The sequence below is a fragment of the Acipenser ruthenus genome, chromosome 16 (genome assembly GCF_902713425.1).
Source record: "Acipenser ruthenus chromosome 16, fAciRut3.2 maternal haplotype, whole genome shotgun sequence".
Classification (NCBI taxonomy): Eukaryota; Metazoa; Chordata; class Actinopteri; order Acipenseriformes; family Acipenseridae; genus Acipenser; species Acipenser ruthenus.
Window position 1 is genome coordinate 1,759,218 of NC_081204.1, and position 18,975 is coordinate 1,778,192.

At 44.0% G+C, this 18,975-nt stretch overlaps 2 protein-coding genes across 5 annotated transcripts; one reads left to right on the forward strand and one right to left on the reverse strand.

Moving 5' to 3' along the window:
- Positions 1 to 831: 831 nt before the first annotated feature.
- LOC117964063 (hyaluronidase-2-like) lies at positions 832 to 5,523 on the reverse strand. 4 transcript variants are annotated; one of them, XM_058988338.1, is made up of 4 exons: positions 5,460 to 5,523; positions 2,359 to 3,330; positions 1,784 to 1,873; positions 832 to 1,625 (listed from the first exon to the last, which is right to left on the reverse strand). In XM_058988338.1, the coding sequence occupies exons 2-4, from the start codon at positions 3,286 to 3,288 to the stop codon at positions 1,236 to 1,238; spliced, it is 1,410 nt and encodes a 469-aa protein (XP_058844321.1). In that variant the 5' UTR covers positions 3,289 to 3,330; positions 5,460 to 5,523; the 3' UTR covers positions 832 to 1,235. The 4 variants fall into 4 exon arrangements, with proteins under 4 accessions (XP_058844321.1, XP_058844320.1, XP_058844319.1 ...); XM_058988337.1 differs by lacking the exon at positions 5,460 to 5,523 and adding an exon at positions 5,243 to 5,453; XM_058988336.1 differs by lacking the exon at positions 5,460 to 5,523 and adding an exon at positions 5,218 to 5,453.
- Positions 5,524 to 11,448: 5,925 nt separating this feature from the next.
- Positions 11,449 to 18,564, forward strand: LOC117412009 (uncharacterized protein C3orf18 homolog). The gene is made up of 5 exons (XM_058988340.1): positions 11,449 to 11,892; positions 14,630 to 15,051; positions 15,716 to 15,741; positions 15,848 to 15,974; positions 16,912 to 18,564. The coding sequence occupies exons 2-5, from the start codon at positions 14,752 to 14,754 to the stop codon at positions 16,990 to 16,992; spliced, it is 534 nt and encodes a 177-aa protein (XP_058844323.1). The 5' UTR covers positions 11,449 to 11,892; positions 14,630 to 14,751; the 3' UTR covers positions 16,993 to 18,564.
- Positions 18,565 to 18,975: the final 411 nt, after the last annotated feature.

An 18,975-nucleotide genomic window follows, 5' to 3' on the forward strand; every position in this document is an offset into this window, starting at 1 on the left:
TAAGATGTGTAATTTAAGTTTTAAAATCAATTTTCTACTCACACACATTAAAAATACCACAATGTGATGGCACAATGAATCACATTGGCAAGTGTTGAGGAAAGACAGAAAGCTATCTGGATAGAACACCGGACCCATAGTAAAGGACAAAACTATCTGATATATTTTTACTGAGTCGTTGTCATTGTCACCGACTGATGAAATGCAGGTTTGTCTACATAACTTGGACAGTTCCCTTTACATGGTAAGGCTATGATGACAGGTTGAAGCACACAATGCCCACTTCCCGAAACAGCAATGTCCCTAAAATACAGCTTACCTCATCTCAGAAGCAGTTTGGTCCGAGCTCTGATCTAGCCTGTTTAGCAAGTTCAGCAGGTCACATGTGAGATAAAGATCTTCAGCTCAGGTGATTATTGAGGCCCTAAGGACGGGGGTGGAGGTCAGTCGCTGCAATATTCTGACAGTGCACACAGCGAACTTGTGATGGAGATGCCTGTGCTGAAAGGGATTACCAAGTGAAGAATTGATCTGCTAGCCCCCCCCAGATCAGATTTGAACCCGATCAAAGAGGGGGAAAGCTAGTCTCCTCAGCCAGTGTTTCCTGCGCCACCCAGCTTGTAAGATCAAAGACATGTGTGAAATATATCTGCTTTTGATGTTTTCTAAAAAAGAATGTCATACTCGTTAGAATTATATGATCATTCTGGGCTGCAAAACTACCACTAGATCATCTACTGGACATGTTATGCATTACATGTGGACAAAATATACTGTAAAGTTTAAGCATCTAAAACCTCCAAAAATGTTACACAAGAAAACCACACCAGCTTATACATCAATTATACTTTAATAATAAATATGTATACAAAACACTGCCCTTTTATACATTACTCACTTTATAAAAGACTTCTCATCAGAAATGGTCAGGTTTCATTGAAAACAGTTTTAGAGTTGACATTACTGAAGGTAGAGTCTTACAGCATTTGATTAAAGCCCCCGCATCGCCCCCAACAGACCTCTAAAGCAACAGCACTGTACAGCAGTCAAGAAATCCCAACAGCAGGTTCCAGGGTGCGTTTGCCATTGGGTCCTAAGAGGCTCAGAATGCTTATTTGTACGAGTGTATGGCTGTGTCTGCAATTGAAGAGCAGCCCTCCTTCATATGCTGAGCTTTGGAGAGGAAAGAGGGAGCTTTTCTTCCAAGCTTTCCCCTGGTGAGGATCTTAACGCAGTTAAACAGCCTGGTGCCTCTGGAGGATAACCAGCAGGAACGTCACAGCCAGCAGGTCGCTGACAGCGGATCTCAAACTGCAGGCAGCGTTAGGAACCGCGCAGGAGTCCCCGCTGTAGCCGCTGTAGCACTGGCAGATGAAGTCCCTCCGGAAGTCGTCCCTGTCAGCGGAGCTCAGCTCCCCCTTCACCTTCAGGCTGCCCTCCTCCTGTGTGATCTGGAAGCTGCGGGCGTTCAGGTGCAGGTAGGTGTTGGTGTTGGAGTTGAGCCGCACGCAGCGCCCGTTCAGGCTGCACCGTGAGCCGCTGCAGAGCTGCGCCGCCATCGACACGTTGAGCAGGTAGCTCCCCAACATCCCCTGCAAGGTGTCCCGCACCACCCCGCAGCTAGCCTGCAACCACAGAGAGCCATTGAAACATGAATCAATATAGTGCACTACTCAGTCTGACATGTACAACAAAGGGTTTATTTTGCAAAGTTTGCCTCAGTTGCTTCTGATCACTGTAACTCAGACTGTAACATCAGTATAAAGAAAGCAGCCCAACTTACAGTGCTGTTGGCGTATGATAAATCACCCCAGAGGACAACGCCAGCGGCACCCAGAGCTGCACATTCTCCTATGGTATAGACCAGGTCCATCTGCAGAGACAATGAGAAACAGCTCAGTGGAAATGTCTCTTTTAACAGTGGAAGATCACAGTGCCTGCTTTTGTGGCACAGTGGGGTAATGCACTAGTATTTTACCTATCAAGTCCTGGGTTCAAATAAAATGAGTCTGTGTGTAATTTGTGATTATATATGGCAACGTTTATATATATATATATATATATATATATATATATATATATATATATATATATATATATATATGGCTCCCTTGAGAAAGATATGTACAACATATCGAAACGTTGGGCAGCTGGCTCTTTGAGCTAAAATATATATATGATAAAACAGTGCTCCCTGTTTAATAAACACTAAGTGAAGCTATGAAGGAATAATAAAGCAAATAAATAATAATAGAGGAATTCATGGATTTAACAGCTGATGTACGTATGGGTCTTCCGTATACACTTCTGAAGCCGTGCAAAGCCCCCATTCTCCCCCCACACCTCTCCAAGTTTTACCTTGCTCATCATCTCTATCCCACCACTGTAGAAAGGCCGCGCATAGACGAAGACCGGTCGTGCCAGCCCCTGCCCCACCGATGCCAGCCTCATCCCCTCCACTATCCGGTTGCGTGCAAACTGGCGTGCCTGCTCAGAGGAGCGCAGCATGGGGTCCAGGTAGATGGAGGGGTAGAGGGCTGTGCTCTCCTCCCACAGCCAGTCCAGCTGGTCGTTGCGGCTGATCTCCACGTCGGGGCAGCGGCCAGTGTAGTCCTTCAGGCTGTTCTTGTAGTCGTGGTTGTAGCAGTCCGGGAAGAGGTAGTAACCCCAGAGCCGGTTGGGCCTCAGGCTCCTGGCCGTCCTCAGAGTCTGCAGCATGAACTGCTTGGCAGAGGCTTCAAACTCCTTCTGGGCGACACCCTCCACTTGTTCCGCAGTCCAGTGCACGTTCTTCTGGGCGATCATGGAGCGCGAGACGTTGCGGTAAATGTCCTTGGCGTCCCAGTTGCGGGCCCACCGGGGCCTCCACTCCTCCCAGTCGATCACAGCCAGGCCCTCTGATCTGTGCTCTGGGATGTATCTGTCCATCCCTTCTGGCATCTTAGCCAGGTGATCCCTGAGGATGGCGAGCTGGGGCAGCCCCCCGTTGACAGCAACCCCCTCGTCGGTGTAATAGGGGTAAAGTCCTAAACGGGTTTTGTAGAAGATGGTGAGCTTCTGCCCCACCAGGCCTTCATTGGGGGAGGCCACCAGATCAAACACTGCCAGGTTGAGGGTCACTCCGTATTGGGGCTCGCAGTTCTGCGTGGGTGCGTTCCAGGCCAGGAGGAAAGGCTTGTGGGTGAAGATTGGGTATATCGTTGGCTTGAGAGGTTGACAGCAGCAGCTCCCTGCCAGCATTGCCACCATGAAGCAGAGATGCCACACAGACAGGAAGCTGGACTGCATCTTTAGTGCAGGCGCAATGTGAGCTCACACCAAGCTGGTTACCTGAATAGATAAACAGGAAATAAATGAACTGTTACACTAGGAGGAGAACAACGCTCAGACAAGTGGACATAAATAATAGAACAGGTAGTGAAAAACACACACAAAAACAAACTGACCAAATCCACATTGCAAACCTGATTACAGTTACCGACTTATGCAGAACAGCATCTCATTACAAAGGCTCATGCATAGTTTCAAACCAAATGAAGACATGCAAAATAAAAATAAACTGGAAAATGTGGTTCCCAAGATATAGCCTCATACTAAGATTCTTAATCACACTGTCTACCAGCACAGGGAGAGCTCCACATGTTAGGGTACCTCCACTATTTCCCCGGCACTATGTATATATTTTGAATATGGTACGTTTTGCACCGCGGTAAAGTTAGCTTTATGTTTGATATTCGACATTAGTTTGATATCCGCACGCACAGCGCATACAGACTCGGCATGTGGAAAAATGCCTTTTTACCTTATTTTCAGCCGCTATAGAGCTTTCAAAACAACTGTACATTAAAGAAGACTAATTGTGAATTACTTCACAACCATTGTTTTACCTGTGAACCCCAGGAATAATCTGTGGAAACCGATGGCATATCGCATAACCACAGAAACAAAACCAAACTTTAAAAAAAAAAAAAAAAAAAAACAATGCCTGTGTTTTACAATGCAGCTAATAATAATTATAATAATAATAACAACAATAATATACAAAATAATAATAGAGAAACTGAGAAAAATCAATGACTGTGTTTTCATCCTATGTAAATAACAATTGATATATGCCTATGTTTATTTTATTTAGTTGTTTACTATTTGTTACTTCTCTTAATTATATTTCAAATCATGCTGGCTTAGTTGCACAAGTTGCCTTTTTTTCTGTTGTGGTTGAGAATTTTAAGGGCTTTATTATTATTATTATTATTTTTATTATTATTATTATTATTATTATTATTATTATTATTATTATTATTAATAATAATAATAATAATAATAATAATAATAATAATAATAATAATAATAATAATAATAATACTCATGCATGCTTAGTACATGTGTCTTAGATTTGCCACTGCTTTTCGGAAAAGGATTCACAGATAAAACAATGGTTGTGAAATAATTCACAATTAGTCTTTTTTAAGATAGAGCTGCTTTGAAAGCTCTAAAGCATTTTTTCCGCATGCCGGGTCTGTATGCACAGTGCGAATATTAAACTAATGTGGAATATGGAACGTCAAGCTAACTTCACCGCGGTACATGCTGTGCATTCGCGCATAACGACCACTTGCGATGCGCATAACCCTCTGCGCGGCGCACAAACCTTTCCAATACCTGTGCCTATGCCGGTGTGGATTGCGCAATTTTGTGCTGTGGGAAAATATTTGAAAGAATTTTTTAAACGTCTCTGAGAGACAGCTCACTAGCCATTTGTGTGTGAAAGTGGCTTTAAGTAATTTAGCATCAGGCTGGCGAATGAGAAATATGTTTTTACTGGTATCTTTGCGTACAATGTACCATTTATCATAACTGCTATTTACATTTACACATTTACATTTACACATATTTAGTGGTAAAAAATAAAACCAGTCAGTCAGTTAGGATTAGTTATACTGCTTCATTTTTTTCTGGCATTACAGAATTATTTTAAACCGTGTATTAAGAAATACATGCAATTAAACTAGATCAGGTATAGAGATGTCCTCGTACTGATTGTATTAGTTAGGTTTTATAAAACTATTTTTTTTTCTATAAAACGAATTTTCTCTACCTTCTCATCTGAAAACGAAAACTTTCATCTAGTCCGTTTAGAAGACATCTGCATTTCAACAACACTTTTCATTTGGATTACTCGTTCCACACAAGCAAGAAGCAGAAGGGATACGGTACCTGTTAAGCTACATGTGTTTGTTACCTGCAAAAGGTAAAAACAAATCCACGTATCTCTGCTCGGTCACTGGAGAAGTTTACACGGAAGAAGGGAACGGAGAACCGTGATCCAAACTAGGCTGTGGTTTTTAAGAAAAAATAAATAACTCTTCACTCTTGAGAATGTCCCTTTCCGAGAAAAAATCAAATGAAGTAATTCACAAGACTTGTTTTTCTTGTCATTGTTTTTATACTCTCGTTACCTGCCGTGAGGTGTCCAGTTACAGCTGTACCGGTATTACATTAAAATAAAAGACAAAAGAGGCGGGGCTGGGGTGATTGCTGAATTCGTATTTCAATCACACGTCACCGTCTTCTTCCTCAAAACAATAATTAACCTGTGACGCAAGGTAGTGCCCAACAGACGCACCTTTTTAGAACGAGCGCAGCGTGGACTTTAGCAGGTGGGACGGAGGGGGTCAAACTGTATTGGGATTCTAAACAAACACACAAACAAACACAAACCTTTCTATTATATAACTGTCACATGAGTGTTGGTTCACTTTGGGTACACCCAGTTATTATTATTATTATTTATTTATTTCTTAGCAGACGCCCTTATCCAGGGCAACTTACAATCGTAAGCAAATACATTTCAAGTGTTACAATACAAGTAATATAGTTATAACTCATAGCTAATAATAATAATAATAATAATAATAATAATAATAATAATAATAATAATAATAAACACTTATTAAAGACAATCAGTGGTTAGACAAAGCAACTGAAGAGTCATTAGCACCATCTCTGAAAGAAGAAGAAATAATATTGAACTCAATTTAGTTCAATGGCTCTAAGGTGTAACCCATTGCATAGGCATGCAGATGACTACGGGTGGGGCACTTACTGTCCTACTCAACTGGCTGTTCCCTCACTAACTATCTTGATATTCCTGGATTGATAACCACTCCCTGTGCGAGTGCCACACACTGTGAATCAGGACTCTTCCACACAGACGCTGCCCAAATGTTATGCCAAGACAGGTGCAGCGTTCAGTGTAGCTAAGGATAACACTATGTAACACAATTTTTGTTCCTGGGTAGTAAGTGTTATTTCCTAATTGCTTATGCCTCAAATGTATAGAAAATGGCAAACTTTGCTTTTGTGACCAGGACAGTGATATTTTGAAATGTACCTATTTCCAATGAGAAAACGGGCGAATTTGTGTCTTTTCGTTCACATAAAGTCAGAAAAAAACAACATATGAATCCAAATTAACATGTATTTATACTAAAGTAATACAAAAATGACTACAAAAGATTTAGAAGTGAGTAGTTTTTCGAGATTTACGATTATACTGTAAATCACTTTCACGAATCAGCCCCCAAATGTAGTCTCCCTTCATGTTATACTGTCCTTGGTAGCGGCTTTCAAAGTCCAGTATATCCTGGTGGAAGCGCTCGCCTTGCTCCTCTGAGTACGCTCCCATGTTCTCCTTGAATTTATCAAGATGAGCATCAAGGATATGGACTTTAAGGGACATCCTACAGCCCATTGTGCCGTAGTTCTTCACCAGAGTCTCAACCAGCTCCACATAGTTTTCGGCCTTGTGATTGCCCAGGAAGCCCCGAACCACTGCGACAAAGCTGTTCCAAGCTGCTTTCTCCTTACTAGTGAGCTTCTTGGGGAATTCATTGCACTCCAGGATCTTCTTTATCTGTGGTCCGCCGAAGACACTGGCTTTGACCTTTGCCTCAGACAACTTAGGGAAGAAGTCTTGAAGGTACTTGAAGGCTGCCGACTCTTTATCTAGAGCTCTGACAAATTGTTTCATAAGGCCAAAATTGATGTGCAGTGGTGGAATCAGCACCTTCCGGGGGTCCACCAGTGGCCCCCACTTGACGTTGTTCCTCCCCACAGAGAACTCGGTCCGCTGTGGCCAGTCCCGCCTGTGGTAGTGCGCCTTGATGTCCCTGCTGTCCCAAAGGCAAAGATAGCAGGGAAACTTGGTAAAACCGCCTTGGAGACCCATCAGGAATGCCACCATTTTGAAGTCTCCTATGACCTTGATGCCATCTCAGAAAAATGCAGATATGTATCCACTTAGGCAGCTGGAACTAAACTGAACTGGTGGGCTTAAGGCCCCTGTATTTATACTACTATTTATATTACTGGAAAGTTCTAGAAAGTTCTACAACTTACTCCAAGTTTACTCAGCACTGAATCTATCTGGAATGTTCTGGAAAATAGGTAAATTTCAAAATATCACTGTCCTGGTCACAAAAGCAAAGTTTGTGGGGAATAATAGCCATTTTCTATACTTTTGAGGCATAAGCAATTAGGAAATAACACTTACTACCCAGGAACCAAAAAAAAAATAATAATAATTGTTACACGGTGTAATTTTACCAGCTGTTGCTCAGTATTTTAAGATGTGTAATTTAAGTTTTAAAATCAATTTTCTTTACTCACACACATTAAAAATACCACAATGTGATGGCACAATGAATCACATTGGCAAGTGTTGAGGAAAGACTGAAAGCTATCTGGATAGAACACCGGACCCATAGTAAAGGACAAAACTATCTGATATATTTTTACTGAGTCGTTGTCATTGTCACCGACTGATGAAATGCAGGTTTGTCTACATAAATTGGACAGTTCCCTTTACATGGTAAGGCTATGATGACAGGTTGAAGCACACAATGCCCACTTCCCGAAACAGCAATGTCCCTAAAATACAGCTTACCTCATCTCAGAAGCAGTTTGGTCCGAGCTCTGATCTAGCCTGTTTAGCAAGTTCAGCAGGTCACATGTGAGATTAAGATCTTCAGTTCAGGTGATTATTGAGGCCCTAAGGACGGGGGTGGAGGTCAGTCGCTGCAATATTCTGACAGTGCACACAGCTAACTTGTGATGGAGATGCCTGTGCTGAAAGGGATTACCAAGTGAAGAATTGATCTGCTAGCCCCCCCAGATCAGATTTGATCCAAGAGGGGGAAAGCCAGTCTCCTCAGCCAGTGTTCGCTGTCTTCCACACAGAACCAAGACATGCAAACATTTAATGTAGATTGCCACAGATTATTTTACCAGTATTTTAAGATGTGAAATTTAGGTTTTAAAATCAATTTTCTTTACTCACACACATTAAAAATACCACAATATGATGGCATGGTGAATCACATTGGCAAGCGTTGAGGAAAGACAGAAAGTGATCTGTATAGAAATACTGTCCCTTGCCTGTTTAGCAGGCTAGGGACAGTATTTATTCTTCGTTCCTGTCGTGAAACACAATTGCTATCTGTTGTCAACAATGGTGCCAAATGTATCACCCTTGGCTTTCACCAGATGGCAACACCAGGTAACTTAGCACCCTGCAGCTGAGTGAACGTGCACGAGGTGAGCGCTTCAGGTGGGAGTGGACAGGTGTCTGGCTTCAGGAGGGAGTGCACTGGTGTCTGGCTTCAGGTGGGAGTGGACAGGTGTCTGGCTTCAGGAGGGAGTGGACAGGTGTCTAGCTTCAGGAGGGAGTGGACAGGTGTCTGGCTTCAGGTGGGAGTGGACAGGTGTCTGGCTACAGGTGGGAGTGGACAGATGTCTGGCTTCAGGAGGGAGTGGACAGGTGTCTGGCTTCAGGAGGGAGTGGATAGGTGTCTGGCTTCAGGAGGGAGTGGACTGGTGTCTGGCTTCAGGTGGGAGTGGACAGGTGTCTGGCTTCAGGAGGGAGTGGACAGGTGTCTGGCTTCAGGAGGGAGTGGACTGGTGTCTGGCTTCAGGTGGGAGTGGACAGGTGTCTGGCTTCAGGAGGGAGTGGACAGGTGTCTGGCTTCAGGTGGGAGTGGACAGGTGTCTGGCTTCAGGAGGGAGTGGACAGGTGTCTGGCTTCAGGAGGGAGTGGACAGGTGTCTGGCTTCAGGAGGGAGTGGACAGGTGTCTGGCTTCAGGAGGGAGTGGACAGGTGTCTGGCTTCAGGAGGGAGTGGACAGGTGTCTGGCTTCAGGTGGGAGTGGACAGGTGTCTGGCTTCAGGAGGGAGTGGACAGGTGTCTGGCCCTTGTTCCCTGTCCGATAAGCTCACACCTGTTGCTTTGACAACAAACACACATTTCATGTATTTATTTACTTATTCATTTATTTATTTATATTTGCTTTATTTGCACCTAGGATTGTCTACAGCAGAAAAATGGTAATGAGATAGCGTGAAAACGTGATTTTTGATTTTTTTTTTCTTTTACAGACAGATTGGTTGCATATTGTTTTGGTTCTTTGAAATAGTTGGATATTTTTCTTTAACAGGCTTATTTGTTCTGCAGCAGTTTTATCATCTCTTGTGTAACAGACACAGGACTGTGGGTGTCACATTTGGTAATCACTGTTTGAGCAATAGTGCCTACATTATCATCTTTCCCAATACCGGGTGTGGAAAATTCCAAAGAGACATGCGAATCCTGAAGATGGCACTAAAAACTTTCCATTCAGTTGTACCTGTAAGAATTTGTATTGTTAGTATTATTTTACGAACCTGTTTAACAAGATTCCTACATCCAGTGAAATCAAGACAGGCGCAGACAAGCTGCAACATTAAACCCTGCATTCAAAGGAAGTGTAAAGAAACAGCAATGCAGTGTCACCAGTAAACAGCGAACAGATCTACACCATGTTATCTGAGGCAAGGTCTGTGAAACTGGCCATATATGAAACCAGAGTGCAGAGGCTAAGCAGTTTGTATTGAAACCTGTTTGTAAGGCTGGAGAGGTTAACCGCACCACAATGAAGGATTTCTTGGGAATAAGTAGAGATGTGCCAATACTGTTGTTTTCAGAGTAATTACCTTTAAGAAATGTGAAGCTGTTCGTGAAATGGAATAAAACGTGTTAATTACTCAACACAAAACAATGTGATCCCTCGGTTTGAAATGTTTGCACAATTACTGAGTATTAATTAATAACAACCTGACAGTATTTTTTAATATGCTTTTGATAAGACATTTTTTTTTAAATTAAATTTTCCTTAGAAACGTGTCATCTCTGCAATGCATTGTGGGACAGCAGTCCTTGGAAAGATGTAAATTCCTCTGAAATACAAGTACTGTATCAGCACACTGCTGCGAATCAGCAATATTAAGCTATGTCGAAGATTCCCAGCAGGTGTCACTGTTGATCTGTTTATCTTCAATTTCCTCGGTTATAAAATGACAGTGAATTGTTCGCATTAAAGCCACGCCGTTTAAAGACATGCGCACGCAGTCGCGGCGTCCAGAACTGTAAACCACCCAATAGGCGTACGTTTAGAAATACTAAAAAAAAAAACCTTTTGAATTCAGTGATACCCTTTTTGGTTTTGCATGTCTCAGTCCTTCCACTTGTATAAGTGTGAATGGGTCATGCTGTATATCTCTAGGTACTGGCGTGAGAGAAGGAATAGTCACATGAAAGTCGTCACTGAATTGTATTCGTATTTCTAAAGCAGTGATATGGGAATTTAATGCATTTTAAACATCATGGTAAACCAAGGGAAAGTTCTGTGCAGGTGCTTTGGCAGTATCAGTGTAACCCTAATGGATACTTCACTCACAGGACTTGACCAATTGATCTAACCTTTCCCCTGTTATTCAGTGCTTCTGCACACACACACTAGTATATGAATGCACTTTAAAGTGCAAGTGCACGCAGATCGAAGAGTGGCGACGGCAGGATCAGGCTCTGCAATAGTAAGCTAACTTGTGATGAAGGTGCCTGTTGTGAAAGGGATTACCAAGCGAAGAATTGGTTTGCCAGCCACCCCACCAATGAATCGGATTTGAACCCGATCCAAGAAGGGGAAAGCCAGTCTCCTCAGCCGGTGTTTGCTGCGCCACCCAGCTCGTCAGATCAAAGAAATATGTGACAGTTAAACCGAGGCAGACAGATGAAGCAGAATGGGGGCAGGAAGCCGAGCCAGATGTTTAGAAGCTGGGGAGGCGCTGAAGCAGACAGGAGGCCAAACTGCTTGACCCCCAGAAGTCTCACACAGCGGATGGGAGAGCTTTTGAACCCGGGACCTTCTTGCTCTGCATATGTTGCTATTACATTATCTGGGGCAAACATCTCTTGCGCAGTGAAAAGGACCCTAAGCTGATCAGAAACAGAACAGCCAGCTACAGTAACAGGTCTGTCTTTCCTCTCATGTCCCTCCCCCACTCCAGGACTTACAGGGTTAAGCTCCCAGCAGCAGCAGCAGCAGGCACCCGGATGCAAACAAAAGCCAGAGCTTAGGAGCATCTACTGCTGTAAGCCATTAAATTCCCTCTCTACATCCCGGGAGAGACTGACTGGCAGCTGCCGGGGCCAATAGGCCATTGGATCAGCCGGCCGGCATCCAATGGCAGCATGAGGGGTAGGAGCTTGTCTGCACCAGTAGCTCAGAGCTCCGGTTGCAGCATCCTCAGAGCCTGCTGCCACTGCTGCTGCTCTTCGGCCTCCTGTTTTTAAGAGGGGGAATGAGAAGGAAGAGGGCCTCTCTGCTGCAGTAGAACAAGAGGCTTTTTCTGGCTGGGATGGCCTAAACTCCCTGGCTCTTTGCCTTGCTGTTCCTCTGTTTGGCGCACCGAGGAGTGAGGAAGCAGGCAGGGAAGGGGGGTGGGATTGAGAGGAGTCAGCCATCTGTCCATCTCAGGATCCAGACTCACCCTCCTAGGACACCCCCGGGACTCCAGGTGGGTTTTCTTGTTTAATAACTGCAATGGTTACGTTTTGTTTGCACTGCAGAACATGCAAGAAAGGGCCTTGACTAGGTGTATGCGCAATACGAAGCTTTGATTGGCTGCGTCGCTCTATGCAGCTTTCTGACTGGGTAGCCTACAGTAGGCTTTGTCCTGATTGGTGGAAACAGCGTGCCGTTTTCTAACTAGGCATAAACGCCCTGTTGGTTTGGTATGGAGTCTGTATCAGGGGCAAATCCATGAGTGCCTTGTTTTGTTTTTCTCTGTCTGTGTTCTGAATCCAGACACATCTGATTGGTTGGGAGATATCTGCAGCCCTACCATTGGTTGGTAACACGCAGGTCTTTGGTTGGTGGCAGCTGTCCTTCTGATTTCAAAGGGATACGTGACGTACCCGATGAGTATCATATCTAATACCTTCAAGGAAGTTTGGGCTGGAAACTGACAGCAACCTGTAGACATCTTTGTAAACCTACACTAGCAAATATTTTGTTACAACACAGCCACATTAAGGAAAAAATGAGAGGGTGAAATACTCTGAGGCAGCACTGTACAATATGCATTCAAATAAATAAATAGTACTTCAATCTCTTCTTCAAGGGAGTCCTGACCTACTGGCTGCCTTGCAGTGCCATCGCCCAACCCGACAGCACCACCATTCATGTGCATTGCTGTGCTGTGTCTCTGTGCAGGGATGGCGTGCTGAACGGCACCACAGAGCTTGCACATTTCTCAGTACTGACGCCCTTCTTCACGGGTATTTGCGTGATGCGGCTGTGTTCTGTCTGACGCATGCTACCCACATCCTGTCTGTCTCTGACAGAAGTGATTGTACTGTAAACAGTGCGCATCACTAGGCAACAGTATATATGAGCTATCTATAGAAAACTGTAGAGATACACGCTTGCTCAAAGAAATATACATAATTTATTTCCAATATATAATTGCAATAATACCTGTTACATGGCTGGAAATAAGACTCCTATTGCATAGCAGTTTTGATCCATTCCTGGTTTTACTCTGAGTTTCATAAGACACACCTGAGCTTGTTACCGATACACACTGTGGCAAATCAAACTTGGAATGCATGAAACTGCTATTTCCATCCCTGCATTACATTGGGAATTACAGACTGGATCTTCCACAGAACGAAAGGAGAGGAGTAATAATACTGTTAGTGCTAAGAGGTAAGTCAGTGGATTTGAAAACCTTGGTTAGAATGCCATTAATGCAGGCGTGACCAAAATATCTCTGTTCCCACAGACTCCCTCTATATCACTGCATCTTACCTTTCCTGTTGACAGGGTACATATTGTGACACCATATTGTGATGTCATGTAGAACGTTAACCTGTCAACTGATACTTCTGTTGACACGAGCTCTCCTTGGCCCAGTGCACATAAAAACATTTTAGAATGAGAGGGGGCCTTTTGGCCAGTTCCTAGTAGTTGGTTGATCTTACAAGTTAGGCAAGGATTCATTTTAAATAACATGATTAGGTAACCCATGTCCTCTCTACTCCATGAAAAGAAGTGTCTCCCACTCTCTGTACAAAGTCTTGACTGTGTACTATTACAATACAGCTGGGCTGGTCTGTACACAAACTCAACACAAACGACCAGAAGCTGAAAAGTAGCATTTCACCCCTAAAGGTCCCCAGGTCTCCTGCATCACTCCTGCAGTTCAGCTCCTTGGGAAACTCAACACACCCCAGTCCCCAGTGGTTAGTGGCTTCTCTAAATAAATCCTGTGCTCTAGGAGAGCCCAGAGATCCAGCTGTGTGTGTGTGTGTGTGTGCAGGGCCAAGGCTGAGCAGCGGTTTGCCCGATGTGAGCCGTTAGGGGCTCCTGAGAAGAGCAGGGCCTGGTGGGAAGGAAGCTGGCGGTTTCCTCCTAACCACCTTACAGTTACCCTTCCCTCAACTGCAGGCAACCCCCCCTCCATCCCACACCCCCAAACACACACACACTTTACCAAGCAGAGGCAATTCGAATGGCTCTGTAACCACAGCCCCAAGGGACGCAGGTGTTCTCAAATGTGTGTCTCTTCTTTAAAACCATTTTTTCCCCTCAGTGTTCTTTTTTCATTTGCTGTCTTTCACAATTTCTGTTAAACAGGGGTGGAAATAAGGCTCCTATTGCGTAGCATTCTGAGCCATTCCAGATTTTACTACGAGCGAAATTTCGACGTACTTGGCATATGATTTATTATTAAACTTGTGTCTGATTAATATGCACATTGAACCTTCAACCTAGCATGAATTCATCACTTATTATTTTTTTCACATCTGCCTCATCTTGTGTACAGGCAGACACTCAATCACTCAGGCAAATGCTTTCTGTTAGCTGTCGATTACTGAAGAAACAAAGCTAGTGTCTGATTCATCCCTTGATAAACTCAACGATCAGCAAGGAATGGATTTATATCTTACCTCAATCCATTACGTCCCCCGCTGTCCTCCAGAAGTCGCCTCCTGCTCACCAGCCTCCACCTGCTTTTTGGTCTAAAGGGGAGGGCAGCTATCCTGCCGCCCTGCCCATGGCTTCCCTAGAGTCAGTCGCTCCACTTATCTGCAAGTTAATTTATGGGCAGGGGTACCTCGAAAGGTGAGGCCAAAGGCCAAAGAACAGTAGCGTTGTCTAGTCTCAGCTTTAATAATAATCTAAGGCATGAGTTTCCTGACTGAACCTCACTTTCATTGACACCTCTGTTCTCCCTCTTATTCTTTCAGATCAGATCGATTTCCTGGTGGACCTTGGGTGCCTGGTGATATAACAATGCTTCAAGCTATCTGCAGAAGTCAGCTTAACAAACAGGGTTAAAAACTGTTTCTTATGTAGATACGTAGCATGTATGTATATGTATTTAAATCCAAATCCAAATAAAGGGAAATTGCCCAAGAAAGACATGTCTTTGACAACGGGAGAAGCCAACTTCTCAAACCCCACCACGGCGGTTTATTTCCTCAGCTCCACGGTGGCGGGAGAGGGGCGGGACAACAGCAGCACAAGAACCCCCCCTGTTACCCTCGCAACCAATGAGACCAGTTTTAATTCCACCAAGCTGCCGGAGGTGGCTGGCAGCTCCTCTGGAATGGGCATGGTGCTTCTTCCCTTTGGCATCATAACCGTCATTGGCTTGGCAGTGGCAATGGTGAGCCATCATTCTGTACCCATCTATACCTCAATGTGACAGATCCCTTTAATTCTCCCTCAATCTGTACCCCTCTATACTGTAACAGAGCCCCCAATTCTCCCTCAATCTGTACCCCTCTATACTGTAACAGAGCCCCCAACTCTCCCTCAATCTGTACCCCTCTGTGCTGTAACAGAGCCCCCGACTCTCCCTCAATCTGTACCCCTCTATACTGTAACAGAGCCCCCAACTCTCCCTCAATCTGTACCCCTCTGTGCTGTAACAGAGCCCCCGACTCTCCCTCAATCTGTACCCCTCTATACTGTAACAGAGCCCCCAACTCTCCCTCAATCTGTACTCCTCTATACTGTAACAGAGCCCCCAACTCTCCCTCAATCTGTACCCCTCTGTGCTGTAACAGAGCCCCCAACTCTCCCTCAATCTGTACTCCTCTATACTGTAACAGAGCCCCCAACTCTCCCTCAATCTGTACCCCTCTATACTGTAACAGAGCCCCCAACTCACCCTAAATCTGTTCCTCGCTACACCTAACACTTTAAGAATATACACATTATTTTTGTATCCATGCGTGTGTATTTGGTTTCATCAATAATCCAAATTAGCTGTTTAATGTTTTAAGTACTATGACACTGATGGTCTTTCTTCTTAATACTTTTAATAGGTTTTGTACATCAGGAAGCGAAATAGGTGAGCCAGCCATTTAATGTATATAGGCAGAAAAACATGTTATATTACTAAGAAACATTTACTCAAAACAAGTTACCAAGTTGTGAAACTCCCTCCCTGTATGCAGGCTGGAGAAGCTGCGCCACCAGCTGATGCCCATGTACAACTTCGACCCTGCGGAGGAGCAGGGTGAGCTGGAGCAGGAGCTGCTGGAGCACGGGAGAGAGGGAGCCGTGCCAGCCCCGCACAGCAAGGTACAGCAGGGGAGTGGGAGGGACACACAGCACAGTGCAGGGGACAGGGAGAGCCGTGCCAGCCCCGCACAGCAAGGTACAGCAGGGGAGAGGGAGGGACACACAGCACAGTGCAGGGGACAGGGACACACACACACACAGCCAGGGGTGAGGAGAGAGAGGGGGCACACACGGCAAGGTACAGCAGGGGAGAGGGGTACATGTAACTGGTACTTTATTATAAAGTCAGTTCAAAGCTTCAGTGTAACTTGAATGTTCTTTGTTTCAGTAAAGTTCTATATTATAATGTGCAATGAACACACTAATATACACAAGGGCAGCAATCAATGTACAACATGTACACTAGCTTCTTAATGTAATCCTATCTGAATAGAGGTAACATACACACCCTGCAAGATACAGATGCTTCTCTTAATAAGAAACTTGAACACAGGGCAGTGATTTGTCACTAATTTGTTAATCTGATGGATTCAATATGGTTTGGGGCTGAATTAGTTCAATCATAATAAGTGTTTCATTAATATCAGTCAAATAGACCAAACAAAAGCACACAAATAAACCATGTTAAAGCTTTGTGAACAGGAACACTGCATGCATGTAAACAGATCTGTTCATTTCAAACACCAATACTGTCTTTATTGTTACCTTTTTTATGGGAAGCATTTCATTTGACACAAAAGCCTTTTGATTTGAGAAGACGTGGCAGCCACAGAAGGAGCGGGTCACCCCCTCCTTCCCAAACCCAGTGACTTCAATTAGGAACACACCTCTGCCCTCTCCCCCCTCCCCTTCTAACCTTAGAACCAAAATCTAACCCTGTGGGCACCCAACCCAGACTTATCCTGAACCATTCTGGCAAATGTTATTATTATTATTATTATTAGTAGTAGTAGTAGTAGTAGTAACCTACTTCTTACCCCTCTCTCTCCCTCTCCAGATCCTGATGCCCAGCCAGGCGACCCTGCAAAGACCCAGCCGACTCGTCTTCACCGATGTCGCCAACGCCATCAACGCGTGACTCATAGGCCTGACCGCTAGGGGACAGCGCCCGCTGGCCGCAGGCTGAGAGATCCTGGCTGGAGCAGGGTCTGGCATGCAGAACTCGCAGAGTTGAGAGGTTCTGACCTGGTGGGAGGAATTGTTTATAATGTAATGGGGGGGGGGGGGGGGGGGGGGGTTCTAGAATCAGCTGAAATCAAAGCTCAAGCACGTTCCGTGGAGTTGTTCCAATTCCGAAGTTCATTTTCTCTTTCAACTTGCTTTGATTGACTCCTTGGGAATATATAGCTTATCCTCTGTTGGTAGTTTCCGTCTGCTTCTCAGTTTAAACTCTAGCTGCACCCCTGTTTAAAACAGCTTGGATCTCTCAGCCCCCTCCCCCTTATGGAAGTTTCCCATAGTAAAAGCACAGCAAAGTGTAATAAAGCACAGTGAAAGCATGATGAAGCAATGAAGCATAGGTAAGCATTGTGAAGCACAGAGAGATCTGGTAAAGCGTATTAAAAATCCTTGGTACATCATGGTAAACTACGGACTATGGGAAAAGTAAAACTGCAAATTTACCGTGGTAAACTTTTATAAGGGCCATGATAACAGTAAAGCATCCTTCTGCACCTCACAGCCAGTGCTTGCCCTTACCTTGTATTGCAAAGTCAGGAGAGGTGAAGTGGTTTTCTTCTGCCATTCTTCTGAGACTAGACCTCTCCTGTACAACACCTGTGCCCCTCAAATCCATTAAGGTTGTGTGTTATATGTCTATTAGCTAGACTGAGGAGTGAATAAAATAATTTTGTGAATGTGTAAATGGACTAACTTAAACATGTTAAACAGCTAACTGGGTTGCAAGCTGGAATTTCAGCTCAGTTAGTTATGGACCTGATCCTCAGACCTGCAGTCAGGGGAAGAGCATTCTCCCTGTGACTGGTCCTGCCCATCCCAGCAGAACCATTCTCCCTGTGACTGCTCCTGCCCATCCCAGCAGAACCATTCGCTCTGTGACTGCTCCTGCCCATCCCAGCAGAACCATTCGCTCTGTGACTGCTCCTGCCCATCCCAGCAGAACCATTCGCTCTGTGACTGGGGAGAGCCACAGCTCTGTTTATTATGCAGTTATTGTGGTATATACACTAGCTTACTGGCACACAGGGAGGTTTTCAACCATTAGGGCTTCTAAGGGCTAAAAGCACTTTAATGAACTAGCTAAAAATGTCTAAGCAATGTTCAGGAGACAAGATAGAGATTATGTATACAAGGCAGTAAACAGCTAACTAAGAAGCTAGACCTTTTTCTTTATGGATGGAATTCTTGTCTTTTAAGATTTGAGATAAATCGTAAGTGGCACTAATGGTTTCGGTAGTTTCCTTTATAAAGAATAAATAAAAGCCAACTTCCAAAAGGTGACTCGGCTATTCTCTGATTCTCCTGGGTTTGAAAATCGGGTCCAAAAAGAAAACAGGAATGTAAACTTTCTGAAATGCTATGAACTTTACAGATATCGAAAAGGACATCTGATTAAAGTAATGTGACTGTATCTGTGTGTGTGCGTGTGTGTGTACATTTATAAAGAAAATAAAGGCATCCACAACCATGACATGCAACTGAGACTCCAGAACTGACACCAAAACAAAAACCAGCAAGTGACTGATGCATAACTTACAGCTTTATTGAAAAAAAAAAAAAAATACTAATCACTACCATTTCCATAGATAAGAGGTACAAATGACCGACAATTTAACAGGTCATAAATAAAAAAAAAACATACTCTACCATACAAAGAAATATAAATGATTATCAGAAACCTTAAAAGGCTGAAATTAGAAATAATAATAATAATAATAATAATTAATAAAAAAACACATGTCTTTTAAAATGGACCCGCTGCTAGCGAGGAACAGGCACACAAAATTATCTCCAAAATATATATCTCAATTCTCATGCTGTTCCTGCCGGCCCGCGGGCCTTCCATCACGCAAGTTCAATATAGCTGAGTGTCCTGTGATTG